The following is a 20,798-nucleotide window of genomic DNA, read 5'->3' on the forward strand; positions in this document are numbered from 1 at the left end:
ACTCAGATTTATAAAACAAATGTTTCTAGACCTAAGAAAAGACTTTGACCGTCACACAAAAACAGTGAGAGACTTCAACTCCCCACTGACAGCATTAGACAGATCATCAAAACAGAAAACAGAGAAATTCTGAATTTAAATTCAACACTTGACCAATTGGAACTGACAGACATCTACAGAATACTCCACCTAACAATCCCAGAATACACATTCTTCTCATTTGCACACGGAACATATCCTAAGTTTGACCACATTCTCAGTCATAAAGCAAGTCTCAATAAATTGAAAAACATTGAAATAATACAAAGCATCTTCTCAGACCACAGTAGAATAAAAATAGAAATCAGTACCAAGAGGAAATCTAAAACCCCATTGTCTCAGCCCAAAATCTCCTTAAGCTGATAAGCAACTTCAGCAAAGTCTCAGAATACAAAATCAGTGTGCAAAAATCACAAGAATTCTTATACACCAGTAACAGACAAACAGAGAGCCAAATTATGAATGAACTCCCATTCATAATAGCTTCAAAGAGAATAAAATACCTAGGAATCCAACTTACAAGGGATGTAACGGACCTCTTCAAGGAGAACTACAAACCACTGCTCAGGAAATAAAAGAGGACACAAACAAATGGAAGAACATACCATGCTCATGGATAGGAAGAATCAATATTGTTAAAATGACCATACTGCCCAAGGTAATTTATAGATTCAATGCCATCCCCATTAAGCTACCAATGACTGTCTTCACAGAATTGGAAAAAACTGCTTTAAAGTTCATATGGAACCAAAAATGACTCCGCATTGCCAAGACAATCCTAAGCCAAAAGAACAAAGCTGGAGGCATCATGCTACCTGACTTCAAACTATACTACAAGGCTACAATAACCAAAACAGCATGGTACTGGCACCAAAACAGAGACATGGAATGGAACAGAACAGAGCCCTCAGAAATAGTACCACACATCTACAGCCATCTGATCTTTGACAAACCTAACAAAAACAAGAAACAGGGAAAGGATTCCCTAATTAATAAATGGTGCTGGGAAAATTGGCTAGCCATAAGTAGAAAGCTGAAACTGGATCCTTTCCTTACTCCTTATACGAAAATTAATTCAAGATGGATTAGAGACTTAAATGTTAGACTTAAAACCATAAAAACCCTAGAAGAAAACCTAGGTAATACCATTCAGGACATAGGCATGAGCAAGGACTTCATGTCTAAAACACCAAAAGCAATGGCAACGAAAGCCAAAATTGACAAATGGGATCTAATTAAACTAAAGAGCTTCTGCACAGCAAAAGAAACTACCATCAGAGTGAACAGGCAACCTACAGAATGGAAGAAAATGTTTGCAATCTACTCATCTGACAAAGGGCTAATATCCAGAACCTATAAAGAACTCAATCAAATTTACAAGAATAAAACAAACAACCCATCAAAAAGTGAGCAAAGGATATGAACAGACACTTCTCAAAAGAAGACATTCATACAGCCAACAGACACATGAAAAAATGCTCATCATCATTCTCCATCAGAGAAATGCAAATCAAAACCACAATGAGATACCATCTCACACCAGTTAGAATGGCCATGATTAAAAAATCAGGAAACAACAGGTACTGGAGAGGATGTGGAGAAATAGGAATACTTTTACACTGTTGGTGGGACTGTAAACTAATTCAACCATTGTGGAAAACAGTGTGGCAGTTCCTCAAGGATCTAGAACTAGAAATACCATTTGACCCAGCCATCCCATTATTGGGGATATACCCAAAGGATTATAAGTCATGCTGCTATAAAGACACATGCACATGTATGTTTATTATGGCACTATTCACAATAGCAAAGACTTGGAATCAACCCAAATGTCCATCAGTGACAGACTGGATTAAGAAAATGTAGCACATATACACCATGGAATACTATGCAGCCGTAAAAAAGGATGAGTTCATGTCCTTTGTAAGGACATGGATACAGCTGGAAACCATCATTCTCAGCAAACTATCACAAGAAAACCAAACACCGCATGTTCTCACTCATAGGTGGGAATTAAACAATGAAATCCCTTGGACACAGGAAGGGGAGCATCACACACCAGGTCCTATTGTGGGGAGGGGGTGGGGGGAAGGATAGCATTAGGAGATATACCTAATGTAAATGACGAGTTAATGGGTGCAGCACACCATCATGGCACATGTATATATATGTAACAAACCTGCACATTGTGCACATGTACCCTAGAACTTAAAGTAAAATAAAAAAAAAGAGAAGGGGAGAATTGAAAAAAGAAACACACACACACACACACACGGAAACTAAACAACTTGCTCCTGACTGACTTTTGGGTAAACAATGAAATTAAGGCAGAAATGAAATTAAGGCAGAAATTTTAAAAGTATTTGAGGCCAGGCACGGTGGCTCATGCCTGTAATCCCAGCACTTTGGGAGGCCAGAGTCAGTAAATCACAAGGTCAGGAGTTCGGGACCAGCCTGGCCAACATGGTGAAACCCCATTATCTACTAAAAATACAGAAAAGTAGTTGGGCATGGTGTCAGGTGCCTGTAATCCCAGCTACTTGGGAGACTGAGGCAGGAGAATCACTTGAACCCGGGAGGCAGAGGTTGCAGTGAGCCGAGATTGCACCACTGCACTCTAGCCTGGGAAACAGTGCAAGACTCCATCTCAAAAAAAAAAAAAAAAGGATTTGAAATAAATGAAAATAGAGACACAACATACCAGAACTACTGGGATGTGGCAAAAGCAAGGTTAAGAAGAAAGTTTCAAGTGCTAAATGCCTACATCAAAAAGACAGAAATATCTCAAATTAACAACCTAACCTTGCAACCAAAAGTACTAGCAAAATAAGGACAAATTAAACCCAAAGCTAGCAGAAGAAATAATTAAAATCAGAGCAGAACTGAATGAAATTGAGACCCCCAAACCATACAAAGGATCAATGAAGCAAAAAGTTCATTTTTTGAAAAGATAAACAGGATTGATAGACCACTAGCCAGATTAACAAAAAAAAAGACCTCCAAATGAGCACAATCAAAAGTGACATCACAACTGATTCCCCCAGAAACACAACAGATACTCAGAGAATATTATGAACATCTCTGTGTTCACAAACTAGAAAGTCTAGAGGAAATGGATAAATTCCTGGAAACACAGATTCCCAAGATTGAATCAGGAAGAAACAGAAATCCTGAACAGATCAGTAACGAGTAAGGAAATTGAATCAGCAGTAAGAAACCTACCAACCAAAAGAAAAAAAGAAAAAAAAACCCAACCCTGGACCAAATGTGTTCATTCACAGCTGAATTCTACCAGACATACAAAGAACAGCTGGTACCAATCCTACTGAAAGTATTCCAAAAAATTGAGGAAGAGGGACTCCTCTCTGCCTCATTCTATGAAACTAGTATGGTTCTGATACCAAAATCTGACAAAAACACAAAAAAGAAAATGACATTGAACACACAAATGAAAAAATCCTCAAAAAATACTAGCACACCAAATCCAGCAGCACATCAAAAAGTTAATTCATCACAGTCAAGTGGGTTTTATTCCTGGGATGCAAGGATGGTCCAACATATGCAAATTAATAAATGTGATTCACCACATAAATAGAATTAAAAACAAAAATCATATGATCATCTCAATAGATGCAGAAAAAGCATTTGATAAAATACAATATCCCTTCATGATAAAAACTCTCAACAAACTAGGCACTGAAGGAATATACCTCAAAATAATAAGAGCCATCTATGAGAAACCCACAGCCAACATCATGCTGAATGGAGCAAAAACTGGAAGCATTCCCTTTGAGACCTGGAACAACACAAGGATGCCCACTCTTATCACTCATATTCAACATAGTATTGGAAGTGCTAGCCAAAGCAATCAGGCAAGAGAAAGAAAAGGCATCCAAATAGAAAAAGAGGAAGTCAAATTATCTCTCTTGGTTGACAGTATAATTTGTACCTAAGAAACCCTAAAGATCCTGCCAAAAGACTCCTAGACCTAATAAACAACTTCAGCAAAGTCTCAGGATACAAAATCAATGCACAAAAAAATCAGTAGCATTTCTATACACCATAAATATTCAAGCTGAGAACCAAATCAGGAACATAATCCCATTTACAGTAGCCACACACACACTCAGTACCTGGGCATCTAACCAAGGAGGCGAAAGATCTCTACAAGGAGAAAGAAGACTACACAAATGGAAAAGCATTCCGTGATCATGGATAGGAAGGTTCAATATCATTAAAATGTCATACTACCCAAAGCAATCTACCAAATTATCAATATCACTGTTTTTACAGAATTAGAGAAAAACTGTTATAAAATTTATATAGAACCCAAAAAGAGCCCGAGTAGCCAAGGCAATCCTAAACACAAAGAATAAAGCCAGAGGCATTACATCTCCCAGCTTCAAACTATACTACAAAGCTACAGTAACCAAAACAGCATGGTACTGGTACAAAAATTGACACATAGACCAATGGAACAGAATGGAGACCCCTGAAATTAATCCAGACACCTACAACCACCTGATTGTCAACAAAAGTGGCAAAAATTAACAACGGGGAAAGGACTCCCTATATCCATAAATGATGCTGGAAAAACTGGCTAACCATATGCAGAAGGATGAAACTGGACGCCTGCTTCTCACTATATACAAAAATTAACTCAAGATGGATTAAAAGCTTAAATGTAAGACCTCAAACTATGAAAATCCTAAAAGAAAACCTAGGGAATACTCTTCTAGACATTGCTGTAGGCAAATAATTTATATCTTAAGTGCTCAAAAGCAAATGCAATGCAAATGTACAAAATGGGACTTAATTAAACTAAAGAGCTTCTGCACAGGAAGAGAAACTATCAACAGAGTAACAAACAAGCTTCATAGGAGGAGAAAATATTCACAAGCTGTGTATCCAACAAAGGGCTTATATCCAGAATCTATAAGGAAGTTAAATAAATGAACAAGAAAAAATAAAAGGTGGGCAAAGGACATGAAAAGACACTTCTCAAAAGAAAACATACAAGTGGCCAACAAACCCATGAAAAAATTCTCAACATCACTAATCATCAGATGAAAGCCACAGTGAGATACCATCTCATACCAGTTAGAATGGCATTCAGCCAAACAATCCCAATACTGGGTATATACCCAAAGGAAAATAAATCATTCTATCTGCACTTGTACCTTCATTGTAGCACTTTTCACAATAGCAAAAACACGGAATCAACCCAGGTGCCCATCAATGGTGGATCGGATAAAGGAAATGCAGTATATATACACCATGGAATACCATGCAGCCATATAAAATGAAATCGTGTAATTTGCAAGAACAAGGATACAACTGGAGGTCATTATTCTAAGTAGTTTAACACAGAAACAGAAAACCAAATACTGCATGTTCACATTTGTAAGTGGGAGCTAAACTTTAGGTATAGATGGAAACAATAAACACTGGAGATTCCAAAAGGGGAGAGGGAGAGGGGGACGCAAAGGTTGAACAACTACCTATTGGGTACTGTGTTCACTAACTGGAACACAGTACCCAACAGGTACTGTGGGTACCTAATGATTCCATCATTAGGAATCATTAGAAGGCTAAACCTCAGCATCACATAATATGCCCAAGTAACAAAACTTCACATATAATCCCTGAATCTGAAATTAAAATAAATGAAATAAATGGTATTGGGAAAACTGAATATCCACATGTGAAAGAATGAAATTGGAGTCTTTTCTTATTCTATACACAAAAACCAATTCAAAGTGAATTGAAGACTTAAATACAAGACGTGAAACCATAAAATTCCTAGAAGAAAACATGGGAAATTTCCTTGACTTTGACCTTGCTAATGGTTTTTTGGATATGACTCTGAAAACACAGGCAACAAAAACCAAAATAGATGAATGGATTACACCAAACTAAAGTGTCTGTACAGCAAGCAAACAATCAACAAAAGAAAAATGCAACTTATGAATTGGTAGAAAATATGAGCAGACCATGTATCACATAAGGGGTCAATATTCAAAAAAAAAAATAAGGAACTTACCCAACTTAATAGCAAAAAAAAAAAAAAGTGGATTAAAAATTGACCAATGTACCTGAGTAAACATTTTTCCAAAGAAGACATACAAATGGTCGATAGATATATGAAAAGGTACTCAACATCACCAATCACCAGATAAATGCAAATCAAAACCACAGTGAGATATTATCTCACACTTGTTAGGATGCCTGTTATAGAAAAGATAAAAGATTACAGGTGTTAGTGAGGATGTGGAGAAAAAGGAATCCTTGTACACTGTTGGTGGGAATGTAAATTGGTATAGCCATATGGAAAACAATATGACGTTTTCTCAAAAATTAAAAATGGAACTTTCATATGATCCAACAACTTCCCCTCTGGTGTATACCCAAAGGAAATGAAATCAGTATCTTGAAGAAATATATCTACACTCTTATTTATTGCAGCGTTATTCACAATAACCTAGGTAAGAAACAACCTAAATGTGCATCAATCAATGAATGAATAAATGTGATGTGTAAATGTATGTCTGAATATATATATAGTACACATATATTCCATCGTATATTATGTAATAATATACATAATAATGATGTATAAATCTAAAAGAGTTGAATACATAGAAGCACAGGATAGAATGATGATTACCAGGGCCGGGGAAGTGGGGGAAATGGGGAAATACTGGGCAAGAGGTATGAAGTTGAAGTTGTATAGGATGAATAAATCTAGAGATCTAATATACAGCATCATGACTGTAGTTAATACTGTACTGTATACTGGAAATTTGCTGAAAGTAGATTACAGGTACTCCACACACACGCACACATGCACACACATGCACACACAAAGGTTGCTGTGAGGAGATATGTTTTTCACTTTAGTAATCATTTTACTGTGTGTGTATATATAAAACACCATGTAAATTTTAAATACATACAATTTTTATTTAAAAATAAAATATGGACTATATAAAAAGAAACTTTATAATTGAGAATATAGAAAAACAATAGCATGAAAAATGAAATTGCCATACTATAAATAAATATGAGATATCATCAGGGGAAGACATAATTCACTGGAAAATTAGTGGAAAAAGCAGCACTTCAAGGATTTATACTTGTTATAAAGTTATCACTTCAGGCCAGGCTGGGAATGCATCAGAGATAAGTAAGTATTGATATATAGAAAGAGGAGGGATATTCTAAAAACTGGTATGAAATGAGTAAAAAAGCATAGAACCAGAAAAATAAAACAGTTATTCAGTAGACCTGGTGAGGACCAGAAGTTTTCAGGGATGAGAGATTGGGGTATAATTCTGTAAAGGTAGATTGAGATCAGTTTGGGAAGAACCTTGATTGCAGGGCTGAGGGGCTTGACATAAGTATAGATTTTTAAAAATCTTCTTTTAAGGGCACCAGACAGCTATAGAAGCAAAAAACTAAAATTTCAGAGAGATAGGAGCCCTTCCTCAGTGAGTTGATATGGCCAGCCATTTACTTCTCCGGGAACAATTGTCAAGTCTAGGCCTATGCTGAGGATTGAGCTTGGCATAAGCAGAGAAACTCTAGTAGGGGAAAGAGAAAGCAATGGAACACTTGAATGTGGGCTGGTAGGACTAATTGAAATCTAGAAGAGCCCCAGATACATGGCTGGTTTTCAATGTGAGACATTCACTGAATGTTTACAGGGGAGGGGGTATGGTGTGCTGAGAGGCTGGACCAGAAAAATCCCACAGGAATATCCCATAGTCTTATTTGGGAGTAAATGCTTAGGAGAGAGTTCCACTAGGATGAGGTCCTTACTGCAGACACACCTCAATCTTGTTCTTGAGACATTTGAAACTAGAGTAAGACTATGTCTAACTAAAGATGCCATTGAGCACTGATCTAGCTCAGAGTCTGGTAAGAATGAGGTGATCTGCCCTGTATTCTAACATAGGAAAGAGCAAATTGTCTCCTGTTGAAATAACATTGATTTTAGTTTTTATGATTCTCTTATACACAACATCCAGCATATAGTAAAATGTTATGAGGCCTATGAAGAACCAGGAAATATTTGAAGAGATAATGGTCAAGACTTTTCCAAAACTGATGAAAGAATCAGCCCATAGATTCAAGAAGCTCAGCAAACTCCAAAACAAACACATAGGAAGCCACCCTAGACAACTATTGTCAAACTTGGGAAAATCAAGTAAAGATAAAGTTTTAAAAGTAGCAAGTGAAAAACTATACATTAGCTACAAAAAGAAAAAGTTATATCTGACTTTTAAACAGAATGATATGTGACTTTTCAACAGAAACTATGGAAGTTAAATGATAATGAAATGACACTTTAAAAGTGCTAAAGGTGCAAGAAAGATCTAGATTTTTGAAGCCAGAAAATCTGAGAATTGTATATCTAGTAAAAATAGCCTTGAAAATTTAAAGCAAAGTAAAAACGTTTTCAGACAAAAAAAGAAAAAGCTGAGATACCTACTACAAAAAGTATCGAAATTGTTCAGTTAAAAGGAAACTTATTCCAGATAGAAGCATGAAATGCAGGAAGGAATGAAGCACACAGAAAGGGTAAACAATGTGGGTAAATATAAAAGAATTTGGCAACTTAAAGTCAAAATTACTGTATTATGTTTTCACACAAATTTAAAAGTAAAATATGTTAGGACAGTAGTACAAAAGGCAAGAGGAGTTAAATAGAATTAAATTGCTTACAGGTTATTCCATTCTAGAAGTGGTAAAAATATCCATTTAAGTTTGAGCCAGAAAAATCTCATAAGTCAAAAATTCATTTTTATTTTTAAAACATAGAAAGATAAAATTCTAATAGTAAAGTGGAATAATAAAAATGCCATTTATTAATACAAAAGAAGGCAGGAAATAAGGGGTATGGGAACAAAGAAGGGAAAAATCAAAAGCAAATAGCAATACAGTCAACTTAAGCCCAGCTAGATCATTACATTAAGTGTAAATGAAAAAAATATTGTGATTAAAATTCAAAGATTGATTTTTCACACATTAAAAAGACATATTTTTAAAAATATGCCAGTAATTTACAACTTACATAAAATTGATAAATTTTTTGAAAAATACAATTCACCAAAAGTAACCCAAGAAGAAATAAAAAGTAAAAATAACCCTATATCTATAAAGGAAATTGAATTTGTAGAATTGAAGGTGTAATTTTAAACCTCACCATACAGAAATCCAGCATCTTCAGATTCTGTGTAGGATGCAGAAGATTGGAAAGATTATGACCCCAACATAACAATAAGAAAAAGCCAGATAATCTACAAAATCATAAATGTGTATGAATCCTTTAGAAAGCTGAGCTCACAGGTTAACCAATTAGCCTGACATTAAGGAAAAACAACTTCCACCCAATTGAGACAGGAGGCAAGCACTGTTTCACCCAAAGCAGGGCATGGAATGAGACTAGCTGTTACACAAGTGTATAAAATAATTCATTTACATCTTTAACTAATTGCTAAAGACTTTTGAGTGTGAGCTACTGTGAGAGTATAGAAGCTCTGAGAACGTCAGACGCTAAAGGGAGAGTTCAAAACCACTCATAGACACTTCCCTATGAATGTTCACTGTGTGATCATCAGAAAGATTGGGAAAGAGGTTGGAGACCACAGAAAGTTTCCTTCATAGTGCAGGCATGGAGAGAATAATTGTTGTTGCAAAAGAAAAAAAGCAGGAAGCTCCATTTGAATGCCTTTAACCTACAGAACAAAAGCATTAATCCACTGCAGGAGAGGCATCACTCTGACAGCCCCAATGAATAGGTGAAGATGTATTGCAACTTGATGAAAGATATAAAGGAAAAACAACAACAGGAAGCAAAATAAAACTAAACCTTGAACATGAAGAAAGAACAGGAAACTGTCTCGGGACCAACAATTAGAGACCTACTAAATCAAGTGAAGGGGCAGGTGCACTGAGAGAGCCCTGCTTCTGAGACCCAGGGGCACAGAGCCTGCCTAAGACTGAAGCTGGACAGGGACAACAGAGAAACCACCACACACTCACCTTCCATTTCCCAAACACAAGATTCTAAATGTGTATGCCCTTAACACTTGAGCTTCAAATACTCAAAGCAAAAACTTACAGTACTAACATAAGAAATGTAAAAATATGCATTTGTAGTTGGAGACTTCACTGTCTTTAAGTAATCTATAGAACATAGGAAAGGATAAGGATATAAAGACCTGAACAACACTATCAACAATGTTGTCCAAATTGACATTTGTAAAGCACTTCTGCCAACGATAACAGAATACACATTCTTTTCGAGTGCACATGAAACGTTCATTCAGATAAACTATATTTGGAGTCATAAAACAAACCTTAACAAATATAAAAGAATTAAAATCATGCAATGTGTGTTTTTGATGACAACAGAATTGAATTAGACATCAATGATAGAAAAAAAAGTGGAAAAATCACCAAATATTTGGAAATTAAACAGCAAATTACTAAATGTTTGTTTTTTCCTTAAGTATCATGAAACACTAAAAACACACGATAAAGATTATGGTGTTTTAAAGGTGTTGCTAGAATGTTATCAATAAATATTCCAGAACAGATAATAAGTATTCCAGGCATATGAGCTTAGGCATATTTATGGGGAGAAAATCAATTTTCTGCAATTAGCTAGAACTGACATTCATACTATTGTATGCTATTACATCCATCTCTCAGTGTCCAAATTCTTGCTTCCATTTTGAAAAACAAAGCTGGTTTGGTGAGGGAAAATATTGTCTTCTGTTTACTCTCTTACAATGAAAATCTTTTTTCTCTTGTGTGGTAGCAAGAATTCTCCCTATATGATTGTGTGGAACTGTAGATCTTTAATAACATCTGTGATTTCTTTTATCTAGTGAAAAATGGTGTTATACTTTTATACTTTAGTTTGCAAAGAAGAGAGATTCCCTCATGGTACCTCGAGAAAAAAAGACTCTGGTAAAGCTTCATGTGAACTGAAAATGGAAAACGATCAGGTGCCAGGGAGCTTGAAGGAAGAACTTTTCCCTTCATCTCCGCAATGAGCTACATGATTTCTCTCACAGCACCTTCACTTCCCTTCACTCATCTGCTCTGATTGCCACTTTACTAACTGGCCGCCTCTGCCTAGTTATCATTTCTGTTTCTTTACAGGTCTGTTTTGAATGTAACTTCAGCTTTCCATGGCTCTTCAGCTCTACCTCCTGGCGTCCTTTTCAATTCTCCCGTTTCTATCTCACTCTTTATTTTCAATTTTAGGTTTACAAGAATAAGAATGCTTGATCTAGCTCATCTTTTCTGTCAGTTTGTCTTCAAGGTCTCTGCTGGCCTAAAGGTCGCCTATTCTTGAGTCAGGTGCCCTCTCTCATCCAAACGTCAGTAATTTGATCATTTAGTCCAAAAGTTGGCCATTTTGGCAGAAATGGATAAACATTTTATCTCTTTGAAGAAGATATCCATATAATAAGTTTTCAAGGTTTGACCTTTCCTGTAAATATTGCATAGACTTTAATCCAGATTTTAGTATATTATCTTGTATAATAAATTTCTATCTTTTGTAAATTAATTTTTGGTATTTAGAAATACATATTTTGGGGTGAAGTCAATTCTTTGTTATTTCCTAGCTTACTATCTTCCTCATGTAGAAATAGAAAACACAAATAATCCTTAGTTGAAATATAAACATTTCAGTTTTAGTGAAGTGTACCATGACCAACTTGTAATGGTATTACAAGTCATCACTCTGTAGACACCAGAGTGACCCAAAATGCTCCACAGTCTGCAGGAAGTAGGCATAAGGTTATTTAACTTCCAAACCCCAGATCTTTGCTCTGATGGTCACTTCAAATTCTACAATTTCAAACACCTTTGAAAGCATTCAGTTAAGGCCTCTGGCCTCTAGATGGCCCTCTATCTTTTGGGAATGCCTTAAAGTCCATTTCATGAGGGAAAGTTGAAGCCAGAGATCTTTCTGGGATAGTGCAAGTTACCCTGTATCTTTGCTCAAGGAGTTCTTTCTGTAGCTTCCTAGAGTATACCAGAATTAAAACTTTCTCTCCTTTGATGAATCTCTCCAAAGCAAGGAGTAATATCCGTATTACTTTTGTCCACACATGAGGGCACTTGATTTTATTTCAAGCCCTGGATTTTAGACATACCTTAGCATTTTGTGAGTTGTACTTAAAATCCCAAACACTTCCTAGGAATTCAACCATAATCTCCTAAACTCTGTCCTCACCTACAACACTGTCCTTTTGGCTTTCAAGAACTATCAGCAGTCAGGTTCAGATGTGCCTTTCCTTTGTTATGTAATCACATGGATCTGAAAGTGGAAAGTTATATGTATTAAAGTGAGGAGATGGGTAGAGGAAGGTGGAAATGAAAAAAAAAGAACAAATCTGAAAGGAATTCAAGAAACTGTATTCTGATACTATTGTTTAGATTTCTAAAGGAAATGGAAAGATGTTTGGCAATGAGAGAAATCAGTTATGATTTTTAGAAGATGGTTTCCTTCAGCATTTAAAAATGCTTTTGCTTTGTTTTAATTTTCAAGACGATTATAGAGCTTGGGACCGTCATAAAAGTGAACTTTATAAGCCAGAACAAACTTATCAACCCCCTACTGTGAAATTTGGAAATTCAACTACATTTCAGGATGACTTTGTTCCTCAGGAGATAAAGCCTAGGCAAAGCAGGCAAAGCTTTAAACCCTCCTCTGTGGTCAAACGTTCTACAGCCCCTTTTAATGGCATTACAAGTCATCGCCTTGATTATATACCTCATCAGCTTGAACTCAAGTTTGAAAGGCCAAAAGAAGTTTACAAACCAACTGAGCAACGCTTTGAGGATCTCACAACTCACCGGTATGACTTTCAGGGTCTTATTGGTGAAACTGCAAAAATCTGCAGACCTGTACACACCAGAGTGACCCAGAGTGCTCGGTTTGAAGGAAGCACTGAATTCTGTGAATGTTTTCAACCATGGGAAATCCCACCACCTGAGATCAAGAAAGTACCAGAGTATGTGCCTCCTACAGGTAGCATGCTATTAAACAGCACAAGCCATCTTGACTATGTTCCGTATCAGGCCAACCGTGTTGTTCCCATCAGGCCAGTTTCTCATAGAAGAAGTAACAATTTTCCTTTCCCAGGAAAAAGCACCATGAAGGAAGATTTTCCAGCATGGGAAAATTGTCGTCAAGGACTTATTAAGAAGCAGGAGCAGATTCCCAACCCATCTGGAAAATTTGATGGTTTGAGCACTTTCAGATCTCACTATGTGCCACACAAATTGATTCCAACAGAGAGTTGCAAACCTTTAAATATTGCTTTTAAGAGTTCTGTTCCATTTGATGATGTGACCATTTACTCTGTAGAGTACACACCGAAAAAACAGGAAATTTGCCCAGCGAGTTACCCCTCTCCTCCAGGTTATATTTTTGAAAATAAAAATTCCCAAGGTCATAAATTCTTCCGCAAGATTACTCCTGCAGTGAAGGCCTTCTAATAACCAAATGTGCTTAAAAGGAAGCTACTAGCAAGTTGTTGGTTTTCCAAGAGAAAACTCAATTTTTATAGTGAAAAAAATTTATGATATAAGAAATCTTTTTTTTTCTTTTTTGAGAGGGAGTCTCACTCTGTCGCCCCAGCTGGAGTGCAGTGGTGCAATCTCAGCTCACTGCAAGCTCCGCCTCCTGGGTTCACGCCATTCTCCTGCCTCAGCCTCCCGAGTAGCTGGGACTACAGGTGCCCGCCACCATGCCCAGCTAATTTTTTGTATTTTTAGTAGAGACGGGGTTTCACCGTGTTAGCCAGGATGGTCTCGATCTCCTGACCTCCTGATCCACCCATCTTGGCCTCCCAAAGTGCTGGGATTACAGGCGTGAGCCACCGCACCTGGCTGATATAATAAATCATTTTTTATATTTTTAAACAATAAAATTGGAAAATGTATTTTAAGAAATCAGAATCTTAAAATCATTTTGTATTGACATTTTAACCAAGACTGTTCTTTAATATGCATTTTGGAAGGTTGATTAATATAGATTCCCATATGTACCATTTTAATATTCAACATACTGCTTAGTAGTTTGTCCCCAGTCTATTATCATTTGTAATTCTGTTTATACTTATGGCAATTGTATGGTTATTCACATACCAGCTGTTATTTATCAAGCACATCAGGATTATCTAGGACAGCATTGAAAATGATACATGGATTCCTCTTTCAAGACAATAGGATTCATTTTACTCATACTTTCATGCATCTACATAGCATCCACTGAGTCAAGTTTTGGTTGATGGTATACAGACTGCTGCTGCTCCTCACCATGTTCAAGTTAGCAAGAGGCACTGTGGTGTGGCAAGGAAAGGCTCTGTGTGCTGGAAATCAAAGGACTTGAGTTCAAGTTCTAACTATTATTTTTAGAGACAGGGGTCTCACTGTCACCCATGCTGGAGTCCAGTGGCGTGATCACTGCTTACTACAGCCTCAGCCTCCTGAGCTCAAGTGAACCTCCTGCCTCAGCCTCCCAAGTAGCTGGGACTACAAGGGTGTGCCACCACACCTGGCTATTTTTTAAAATATACTTTGTAGAGATAGATTTTTGCTATATTGGCCAGGCTGCTTTTGAATCCTGCCTTGGCTTCCCAAAGAACTGGGATTATCTGAGTTCAAGTTCTAATAATATAGATTACTATTTGTACTACCTTAGACAGTGACTCATATCTCTGAGACTCAGTGTCTTTGTTTGTAAAATGATATCTGTTCTCAAAAGGAGTTGGTTTTGAGCATCAGACTATATGGTACATTTTAATCCTTAAAGTAAAAGTATAAATGTAGAGGATTGTTAAAAAATCAATCTCTTTTTGTACTTGTTTTCTCCTTTTCAAATGAGGAAAATTACTCACTCAATCCTCATTTTCTGGCCTGTAGCAAGGATTGTAAAATAACCTAATTTGCTTTGAGCTTCTCAGTAGTATGTGCTTCTGAGAGGAGTCTTGTCCTTTACAACTTCATGAGCACCTGAGAAATTGTTAACAGAGAATGGAAAGCTTGGAATGGGGTAAATACAGTGGCTTGAGTAACAGTATTTGCAGAAAGGAAAAAGTATTCGCTAGGGTAGTTTTAGGAAGTTGTAGGAAGACTGACAGCTCTGAAGAAATCTTTAGGGTAAATGTAGGTAATTTTGCACCTAATTGCCATGCCAACTCACTGTTCAGAGGCAGAACCAGCCCCCGCAGGGGGCATAATCACCTGGTTCACCTCTTCCAGTGTGAAGATAAGTGCTAAGGAAAGGAATGATGCCAGGAAATATAGTAGAAACACTCTATTGCATTTAGAAATGCTGAAAATTTCCTAATGAATTAAACTCTTATTGGATGGTTTCTTTTTTAAGAAAAATAAATGATTGCATTATGAGAGAATATGATTTATTTTAGCATAAAGTGAATTTTAGTTTTTATGGCTTCAGAATTATTTCAAAATATATTTTATTGAAAATCATTAATATTTGGTTATTTTAATTGTTCAAAAGAACTTGTTCTTACATTTATTTGTAAAAGTATGGGGTGTGAAACTTTATTTCTATGCAACAGTAATAAAATCAATAAAAGGAATGGATTTTCAAGTATTCTGTACCTAATTTTTTTTAAAGAGAGCATTTTAATAAAGTCCTGTCTAGGTTAACCTATACATACGTAGATGCTCTTACTTTTTAAATACAAAACAATAATGTATAAATCAGAATTAAAAATAAGGGAATACTACAGCACTCTGTCATCCCATCCCATATTCCAATGCTGGATATTCAAAGCCCTCTGTAATTTAATGGGGATGGTCTCCTCCCTGAACAAAAGTCACCCTATAAGACATCTACTAGAGTTTCCAGAGGCAATTTGCCATGGGATAAGGATTGAAGATGAATAATGGTGTTTCCCCATAATCTAACACTCAATGTAACAGGTGTGAAAACAGAGATTGAAACAGAGTACACTGTAAGACATGCAGCCTAGGAGTTCAGGAAAGTCTTCCTATGGAGAGGATAGACAGGTGAGCTGAATCTTGGAAGATAAGTAGGAAATTGCCAGATCAAGAAAAACGGGAAGGTGGGAACAGCATAAAAAGGGGTACAGAGGGACTCTCTATCTCTGTGAAAGAGTTAAAGGAACTTCCAAGCTATGTTGGTGGACAGCTAGCAATTCCTGATTCATTCTCCTCTTAGGCCTCCTTGAAATACTATGCGGGAACACATACAAAAAACATTTTAACAGGGCTGGAAACTAGTAATATTACTTAGCAACCTGCCAGATTCTAGAAGGAATTTCCACTATGCCAAACTTGGATAAATCTAATGAAGAAAGGAGGAAAATTCAGACAGAAAAGGTGGTAGATTTCTACCCCATCCCCATCCCATTTCCACCCTATCTCTCTGGAAAAACTTGTTGTGTAAAATAAGACCACAGACGTATTAGAAATAAAGGCTTTATGATTTATAAAAACTGTACAGACAATGGAAGGAGTGAACCCTAATGTAAACCATGGACTTTGAGTGATAATGTGTCCATGTAAGTTCCTCAACTATAACAAATGTACCACTCTGGCTGGGGGTGTTGATAGTGGGGGAGGCTGTGCATATGTGGGGGGAGGGGCATATGGGAACTCTGTACTTTCCACTCAGTTTTGCTATGAACCTAAAACTGCTCTAAAATAATAAAGTCTATTTTGAAAGTTTTCTTAAAAGCCCTTCAAGGCAGGAGGGAGATATTCAGTCAGAGGTTGGGGAACCCACAGCTTCTGAATATCTCACATTTGCAGACTTGCTTTTATACAAAACTATAATCTAAAGCCTTTTCTGAGAATCGCTGTGTGAGAGGATCCTCATGATACTCAGGAAGTGGAGGGGAGACCTCTGGAAGCTCAGGAGTTGAGGAAAGTGAACCTTACAATCACGAGTTAGTAACTTCAAAAACGCTGTTTAAAAACATGCTGATAACATGCTTTTCAAAGGGTTGCGGTGTGCAGTAAAACATCAGGACTCCTTCATTTTGTTAAGGCTTTTGCTTTCTTTCCTGTCATTCAATGCTCTTTTGCATGCAACTGCAGATTTTCATCCTGTATCACAGACACAGGGCTTTCATCCATACCATCCCTCCCCAGCGTTCTCATAAACACGGCACACATCTTGATCGATGCTCTCTAGGGTGGCCAGGCGTACTTCTCCATCCCATCCAATATCTATGTTAAGACATCTTTTTCTTTTCTTTTTTTTGAGATGGAGTCTTGCTGTGTCACCCAGGCTGGAGTGCAGTGCTGTGATCTCAGTTCACTGCAACCTCTGCCTCTTGGGTTCAAGTGATTCTCCTGCCTCAGCCCCGCAAGTAGCTGGGACTACAGGTGCATGCCACCATGCTCGGCTAATTTTTGTACTGTTAGTAGAGACGGGGTTTTGCCACGTTGGCCAGGTTGGTCTCAAACTCCTGGCCTCAAGCAATCCACCTGCCTCGGCCTCCCAAAGTGCTGGGATTACAGGCGCAAGCCACCGTGCCTGGCCAAGACTTCTTTAATTGTAGTCATCATGGAACTATAATGACTAAGAAGGAAATGTGGCTGGGAGATGCTTACAGACAGTAAGCAAGCAATAGGAAAACCAAACCCAACCACAAAAACATAGGTAAAAGTTCTAAACAGATACTTCACCAAAAAAGATATACAGATAGTGTATTAATTTGCTAAGACTACTATGAAAAGTACACAAACATGGTGGCTTAAATAATAGAAATGTATTATCTCTCAGTTCCAGAGACCACAGGTCCCAAGATCAAGGTGTTAGCAGGGCTGGTTTTGAGGCTGTGTGGGAAAATCGGTTCCGTTTTTTGTGATCTTTGGCTGGTGATCTTTGGTGTTCTTCGGCTTGTGGAGCTCTGTCTTTATCTTCACACAGCATCCTCCCTGTGTGCATGCATCTGTTTTCAAATTTCCGCTTTTTATAAGGACATCGGTCACATTGTATTAAGGCCCATCCCGATAACTTCACCTTAACTTGATCTTTTGCAACGACTCCATTTTCCAATAAGATTATATTCATAGGGAGCGAGAGTTAGAATTTCATACTTGGAGGAGACACACTTCAACCCGGAAAAGATAGTGAAGAAGCACATGAAAAGATGCTTAACATCAATAGACATTATGGAAGTTCAAATTAAAAACGCACTAAGATACCACTATATACCTACTAGAATGGCTTAAAGAAAAACAAAAACAAACTAAAAAACCACTACACACACAAGCCTGATAATTCCACGTCCTAGCAAGGGTCTGGGACAACTGGACCACTCACACATTGTTCATTAGAATGCAAAATGGTACAGCGACTTTGGAAATCAGTTTGACAGTTTCTTATAAACACGTATGTATCATATGACCCAGCAAACTCACCTCTAGGTGTTCATCAAAGTGAAAATGTAGGTTTATGCAAAAATGTGTATATGAATGTTTATAGAACTTTATCTATAATCACCCCAAACTGGAAACAACCCAGATGTCTTTCAACTAGTAAATGAGTGAACATCTACCCATATATAAAGCCAGTTCAAGGAACAAACAACATTTTGTTGTTTCAGCATTTGTTGATTCACCCAACAGCATGCATAAAACTTAAATGTATTTTGGTAAGTGAAAAAAGCCAGACCCAAAAGACTACATGTTATATGATTCCATTTATATAAATTTCTGGAAAAGGCACAACTATAGGGAGAGAAAATAGTAAATGATTGCTGGGGGTGGGGGTGGGAGCAATTGACTACAAAGAAGCAGGACAAAAGAATTTGGGGTGGAGAGAAACTAAGAAATTGGTGGTTGATACATAACTCTGCATTTGTCAAAACCATTAGAATCCACCAAGTTAATTTCACAGTATGTAAATTATAAAAACTGTCACCCAGGATGTGGGATTGTAAAGAAAGGAGATTACCTAAGTAACCTTGGACAAGCATTAAGATTGGCTACTATAAAGCTAAAGACAAAAATGATTGTATATAAACACTGTACTCTAGTTTGTAATTTTTTTTCTCTGACAGGGGTATGTGTTATCAATTCTAAACTATGAGTATAATAAGGTTGAACTGAGAAAATATAGTGTAAATAATGAGGCTTCTATCAGAGAAATGTTACAAATAAGAAAAAGATGCAGATAGCACTATTCACAATAGCAAAGATATGGAATCAACCCAAATGCCCATCAATGATAGACTGGATAAAGAAAATGTCATACACATACACCATGGAATACTACACAGCCATAAAAAGGAATGAGATCATGTTCTTTGCAGTCACATGGATGGAGCTGGAAGCCATTATCCTTAGCAAACTAATGCAGGAACATAAAACCAAATACTACATGTTCTACTTCATAAGTGGGAGCTGAAAGATGAAAACACATGCACACAGGGAGGAGAACAACACTTACTGGGGCCTGTCAGGGGAGGGTGGTGGGGGAGAGCATCAGGGAAAACAGCTAATGCATGCTGGGCTTAATAATTAGGTGATGAGTCGATAGGTGCAGCAAACCACTATGGCTTACCTATGTAACAAACCTGCATATTGTGCATATGTACCCCGGAACCTAAAATAACATAAAAAGATGCAGATTATAATGAATGCTATGGTGCTGAAATAGCATCCAGGGTTTCACTATGAATTCATAGATACACAAAAAAACAGATGTGGGTGTCTGCATTCACGAGTTAGTATATATGCTCTGTACATATGGACAGTTTAATCAGAGATGGAACTTGTAAGAAAGAACCAAAAAGAAATGCTATAGATTAAAAACACTGTAACAAAAATGAAGAATGCCTTTGACAGGCTTATTAGTAAACTGGATTCTGCTGAGGAAATACATCTCTGAGCTTGAGAATATCTCATGGTAATGTCCAAAACTGAAAAGGGGAAAAAGATTGAAAAAAATAAGAGTATATGCAAGAACTGTGAGACAACTGCAAAAGATGTAACATGTGATGGGAATTCCAGACGCAGAAGAGAAAGAAACAGGAGAAATATTTGAAACAATAATGGCTGAGAATTTCTCTCAATGTGAGACACCAAATCACAGATCCAGGAAGCTCAGAAAACATCAAGCAGGATAAATGCCCACAGAAAAACTACATGTAACCACCTAAGTTACAAACTATATGTAGCCACCTAAGTTACTATATATATATATATATATATATATATATATCAAAAGATGAGAAAATTCTGAAAGAACCCAGAGGGAAAAAAAATCACCTTACCTATGGATAAGTCAAGAAATACATCCAACTTCTCCTCAGAAATTGTGTAAGCAAGGGGAGAATGGAGTGAAATATTTAAAGTGTTGAGAGAGGGGGAAAAAAGCACCACCAACCTAGAATTCTATATTCTGTGAAATTACTCTTTGTAAGTGAAGGAGAAATAAAGACTTTCTCAAACAAAAATTGAGGGAATTATTTGCCAGTAAACCTGCCTTGAAAGAAATGTTAAAGAAAAGTTCCTTGCAAAGAAGGAAAATGATACAGGTCAGTAACCTGGATGTATATCAAGAAAGGAAGAACACTGGAATAAGAGTAAGTGAAGATAAAATGAAAACTTTTATTGTTCTTATTCTTTATTTATAATCAAATATATTATTGCTAATTATTATTTTGAATAAATGATCTGTTTGATCAATAGAAACACACTTTAACACATTTAAAAGAATA

General features: G+C 36.8%; 1 protein-coding gene across 1 annotated transcript in view; it reads left to right on the forward strand.

The window, feature by feature from the left end:
* Positions 1-13,566, forward strand: part of LOC111527806 (stabilizer of axonemal microtubules 2) — a 31,879-nt gene extending 18,313 nt beyond the window's left edge. The window contains exon 4 of the mRNA XM_023194291.1: positions 12,614-13,566. Within this exon, the coding sequence (XP_023050059.1) occupies positions 12,614-13,566 (953 nt within the window). The remainder of the gene's footprint in view (positions 1-12,613) is intronic.
* Positions 13,567-20,798: the final 7,232 nt, after the last annotated feature.

Source organism: Piliocolobus tephrosceles, chromosome 6 (genome assembly GCF_002776525.5).
Source record: "Piliocolobus tephrosceles isolate RC106 chromosome 6, ASM277652v3, whole genome shotgun sequence".
Taxonomy (NCBI): domain Eukaryota; kingdom Metazoa; phylum Chordata; class Mammalia; order Primates; family Cercopithecidae; genus Piliocolobus; species Piliocolobus tephrosceles.